At 44.7% G+C, this 5,234-nt stretch overlaps 1 protein-coding gene and 1 long non-coding RNA gene across 2 annotated transcripts in view; one reads left to right on the top strand and one right to left on the bottom strand.

The window, feature by feature from the left end:
* Positions 1 to 262: 262 nt before the first annotated feature.
* On the top strand, positions 263 to 3,280 carry LOC112162849. Its single transcript, XR_002922170.2, has 2 exons — positions 263 to 551; positions 2,865 to 3,280. It is a non-coding gene; the product is annotated as an uncharacterized LOC112162849 (long non-coding RNA).
* Positions 3,281 to 3,875: 595 nt separating this feature from the next.
* The window catches only part of aebp1 (AE binding protein 1), a 16,323-nt gene continuing 14,964 nt past the window's right edge, over positions 3,876 to 5,234 (bottom strand). Inside the window, exons 19-20 of the mRNA XM_024298767.2 lie at positions 4,657 to 4,756; positions 3,876 to 4,596 (exon numbers count right to left, since the gene is read on the bottom strand). Coding sequence (XP_024154535.1) covers positions 4,070 to 4,596; positions 4,657 to 4,756 — 627 coding nt within the window. The 3' untranslated portion in view covers positions 3,876 to 4,069. The remainder of the gene's footprint in view (positions 4,597 to 4,656; positions 4,757 to 5,234) is intronic.

The raw sequence follows: 5,234 nt of genomic DNA, 5'->3' as shown, positions 1-5,234 counted from the left end.
TTTTCAGCTTCTGCTGTGGGTTAAAGTTTTCAGCTTCTGCTGTTTGTGTTGCTTCGATAGTTAGTCCGTTGAAGCTCAAGGGTTTTTCTGGGGTCTGGTGATGATGTCATACAGCCTCATGTCGATAGTTAATCTGTAATATGACATAATATTTCATAGATAAGAGTCGTTCTGATGTCATATTTTGGACGTCGTGTTACGTGCTGCGTGTTATTGCTGCGTAATAATGCGTCACAAAACATGATTTACGAGCGGCTTCAAATCCGCGCATGCGCACTGGCGGCTCCTCTTCAGCGCCGCAGTTCGACGGCGGGACGCTTCTGCGCAGAAGCGGAAGCGGCGCCAACAGGCGGAATCTGTCTCTGGACTCTACCGATCACTATCGATAAAAAATGGTTTCGATTGATTGTAAAATGCCCGCGTGACGCGGTCAGGAGGCGGAGATGTTTGGAGGAAACGCCGAAGGTCGGCAGACACTTTCCCGCTTCAGTTCAGGACCCGGAAGGAGCGTCAGGAAGCGTCATGGTCGAAATTGATAACAGTGAGGCCAGGTGGGTCCTATATGGTTTAAAACTGGCAGTAAATGTTGGCCCCAATTTAATTTGTCCACATTGGCTTAAATGGACACTCAGTGGATTGGCTGGCTACGATAGCCAGCCGTCCGGTGGACAGCGACGGTCGCTAGCTCGCTAGCAATTGTTGAAAGCAGAACTCCCAGTTCTCTTTCTGGTGGGTCCGGAGGAAGGAACGCTGTTCAGATAAGGGTGATATTCAGACAAACCCCGTTTGTACGTTTCACCTTTGCCGCGGGAGGATTAGATTCTGCACAACTCTGTGTTTCAAAATCCTGTCATCCGGAAGCAACAGGCTAGTTTTATTGACAGATGACATAAGCATTTCAGGCATTTGCATATCCAATCATATTGCAGGCGGAAGTTTCTGTGTCCTCATAAGGTAATAACAATTTGGGTTCACACGTTTTGGAGATGGGCAGCTCCCACATCCTTCTGCAGGGTAGTGACCTTGGTTCTCACGGGAAAGTGAACCACTTTGAATCTCAGCTGATAATATATGAACATCAGGAGAATCACAATCTGTTCTGCAATATGAAAATCAGGAGAATGCACAATATTTTCTACACTCTCTACAGCAGAGCTTGCTAGCTCCATACAGTGTAGCCATAGACTGTATATAAAATAACTGGACAGAGTAAGCCCCCCTCCTTCCGTGTTCCATATAGGAAGTACCACTGGGTTGCAAAAAGGCCAAAGTCCCATTGACTTCCATTGAGAAACAGATAGTTATTTCTCAGTCATTTTATATCTCAGAATAATCATTCTTCCTCTGCTGCTTTCTGCTTAACTTCTTTTTTCTAATCCTATTTTCTTTTAAAGATTTGTTTCCATTATCACAAGTTATTAGAGTTATAAATTGACCAATCAGATGGCTCAATAAGCGTTTGTGGGTCTGACGTCGAACGTCTGGGGGGTTTGATTGACAGATGATGGGTAGCCAATGGGAGCAGACTTCATCAATGAGTCCATGAAGACCTTTTAACACCTACTTTACAATTCAACAATGTACCAATCATTGTCCTACTGTTGTTTTCCTCAATGGAATGTACCGATGCAGCAGTTTAAAACAACAAGAGGAGCATGCTGTCGACATTTTTAGATGAGGATTTACTCTGTAGAAATAGATTTCACTCTGAGGTTATGTGCTTTGGACTTTTTTCTTTGTTTAACGTTCATTTTTCTTTATTTCACTGTTTTGATTGTAGCCTATAAATTCGAAGTTACATATATGCACATAAAATCACCAACCAAAGTTTCGTCTTCGCCGCACTTTTCCAGCTTCAGCCTGAATTAGACGCAGCCGTCTGAGGAGCGCGAATCAAACTTGAAAGGACCTGAAAGAACATATTTAAAAACACTTAAAAAAATGTAATTGGAGTGGGTCTTCAATACTGTAACAAAACGGCACCAGAGGGGACGGGATCAGTCTGTCCAGTTCTCAGATACAGTCAATGGTTGCACCGCCAATGTTAGGTTGGGGTTGTGAGGGTCTGTAAGGCCATGGTAGAGTGTAAACAGAGAGCTCTCAGTTATGGGCAATGCGCTTACAGTCCTGCCTACAACTCAGAGGTGAAGTTCTGCCGCTCTGCAGAAACTACGTCCTAAAAAAACAACAGGTTTCTTTGATTTTGGCTAAAAACAGCTTCATCATTTGGATCTGGGATTGGTTTCTTTCAAGAAATCGGAGCAAAAATGATACAAATACAAAAATATATCCAACAGGATTATTGGTCATAAACTTGTTTACATTCACGTTATAAAGGTTCAGCCCACTTTTAGTGATTTCACAGGATGTGACATCCAGTTTTTCTTCTGTGGTTTTTTGCGGTTCGTCAAGTTCGTTCCTGTTTTCCATGAGCTCAAGGTCGATCCTAGAGAGACCCTAAGAACTCAGTCCGACTTCTTTCTGTGCATTCCAGCTGCTGTTTTTAAGTAACTGACTAAACACTTAAAAATATTCATTACCGCCAGTGTGCTCCAAACGAACCGTTTTCATGGATTCATTCAATGGACGGATGTTGGTGAGAAGAAAAACCTTTAAAACTCAACAGAGAGAGAACTGAACACGACTGATGGAACAGAAACATCCATGATTTCAGATCAAACCTCCGGAGTTCAATCAGCTTTTATCGTTGCACTAACAGCAGACGGCGGCGCTGAGCGGCGGAGAAGATCTGCTCGCTCAGAAGGTCTCCAGAAAAACCAGCTTTGACTCCACAGAGAAACAGCAGAAAACAGCCGGTAAAAGTTCAGTCTGGGTTCGTTTCACCTTCCTTCTGTTCGTTTCAGATTCCTGGTCTGCAGATGAGCCTGAAGAGGAGCAAAGGATTCTGGGATATCTTTGGGACGTCTGAACTTCCTGTTGGTGACGCGACGCAGCGACGACACAACAAGACGTTTGTGTCTGAACGGTTTGGCTCCTTTTGACTCCAATAGAAAAATCCAGAACATCCCAACATTTCCCAAACATCCAGAATCTGTAAACAGGAAGTCATCGCTTTGTTTCCAATTTAACATCAGTCTGATCATAAAGTCTGCAGTCAGTTCAGTCCAGATGGATTCATATGGTCTTTGGATGAAATGTCTTATTAGGATTGTCTGCAGAACACAGTCATGATTCTGTTTCTGCAGAGAATAAAAAAATCTGTATTTCTACTAAAAACTGAACAAAAACAACGAAAAACGTCGTCCTAAAACCCAACAAATGTCGACGTTTTATTTTCTAAAGTTGGATTCGCTTTTGCTCGACGGTTAGCATTCTGAAGTCTTTAGTGTCTGTGAGGTCCCTGGGTCAGTCCTGAGGACCGGTGACATCACACTGGCCTCCACAACGTAGCCACGCCCCCCCACGCAATAAAATAAAACTATCTGGAGGGCCGGATAGAATTACCCAGAGGGCCAGATCCGGCCCCCGGGCCGTGACTTTGACACACATGACCTAGAGAGACCTTTTGAATGTGGCTGATCAATTTAAAAAAGTTTCACCAAAGCATTTGGAATGTTTTTGTTTCCTGGATGAAAGTGGAAAATATGTTTCTATTATTTACACTCTATAAGATTTAATATCGTGTAACAAAATAATCTCAGACATTCCAAACACGTAAAAGATTTACAAAAGTCATCTTTATAAATGCCGGTCTTCTTTTGGTTTATCTCCATAGCAACCATTTAATTTTTTTGGTCAACTGGGACTGACAATTAGATCAATGTCAATTTTAAAAGAAACGGAAAAAGTAAATGTTTGGATTTCCTTAGCAACAGAGGGTTTTTGTTTACCGACAAAAAACCCAAACATTTTCCTTCAAAAATAAGGTCATTTTTTATTTCTAACATCAGTTACACTGAAGCCTGCTATTACACTGTGAAGCTAGGAAAGTGATGGAAGCAGAGAAAGTTCTGGAGGTTCTCATTTCCTAAAGTTTCTGCTCAGCAGAGACTTTTTATTCCTACTTTGACTTTTTTAATCAAATATTTCATTGAGATGCTGCTGCTGTTCAGTCAAAGGTGTGTTCAAAGGGATAGTCCTGCGTTGGCTGCGAGTCGAAGCTGTCAAACGGGTTCTCCGTCAGCCAGCTGTCGAAGGACGGGTCGTACCAGGAGGTGGTCGTCTTGGTTTTAGGCGCTGCTGTTGTCGTCGTCGTCGTCGTTGTTGTTGTGGTTCTGAGTATGTGCGACCTCTGCTGCTGGCGCAGCCTGCGCAGACGCATGAGTCGCAGGCGCCTGAGTCGGTCTGCGTTCTGGGAGTTGGCCTGCGTTTCCGTGGCAGCGGTGGTGCTGGGGGGCGATGTCGTCCTGGCCGCTGCCTTTGGCTGCTTCACCAGCCGGATGGGTCTGTTGCCGTGCAGCGCCATGATCTGTTTGATGCGACTCCAGTTGGACTTGGCTAAGGTGAAGCCGCAGGGCGTGGCTCCAGCCTCGTAGCCCACGAGGCATAGCCTGGTCTGGGGGGTGTAGTTGTCGGCTTTGGCCGTCACCTTGTACTCTCCGGGGTTCAGGAGGCGCCAGTAGTCTCCGCCTGCGGCTGCGGTGGGACAATGGTCAGGATGGGTCTGCGTGAAAACATCAAACCTTTACGCCTTACCAGTTCTGATGTCGTGCTGGATTCCCTCCACGGAGACGGTGGCGTTCGGCAGCGGGTTTCCCTCCACGTCCTTCACCACGCCTTTAATCCCTCGGTTCACCTGTAGGAGCAAAGACTTCAGGAGAAACGGCAGACACCTCTAAGGTTTCCAACAGTCCGCTGATGATTCGGTTCAGTTCAGATCAGAGCGACACAGTTTGGATCAGAAAACTGTCAAAGAACTGGACTGTGTGACTCCGCCCCCCTGGTGTTCCAAACAGGAAATAATTAGTCAGAATAACCCTTCTTGCTCTGATACCTTTTTTTCACATGTTCTTGATAATCTTTTTTTTCTCAAGTAAATTTGGTTGGAACCCAAAGTCAACCATTTTCTATGGATGACATCACACTAAGTCAAAGGTTTAGCTTACACAAAAGTTTAGAAACAATACAGTTGTTACAACAGCTGCTCCAAGGGGGGGCGGAGTTAAACCAGACAGAAGAAAACTGGAATAGAGGATCTGGCTTCAGACTAAAGATGGAGCCTAGTCATCAATAGCTTGAACCGCAAGTCCTCTACCAGAGCCAGAAGTTTACGT

Source organism: Oryzias melastigma, linkage group LG12 (genome assembly GCF_002922805.2).
Source record: "Oryzias melastigma strain HK-1 linkage group LG12, ASM292280v2, whole genome shotgun sequence".
In the NCBI taxonomy this organism is placed as follows: Eukaryota; Metazoa; Chordata; class Actinopteri; order Beloniformes; family Adrianichthyidae; genus Oryzias; species Oryzias melastigma.
This window is presented reverse-complemented; position numbering and strand designations above follow the sequence as displayed.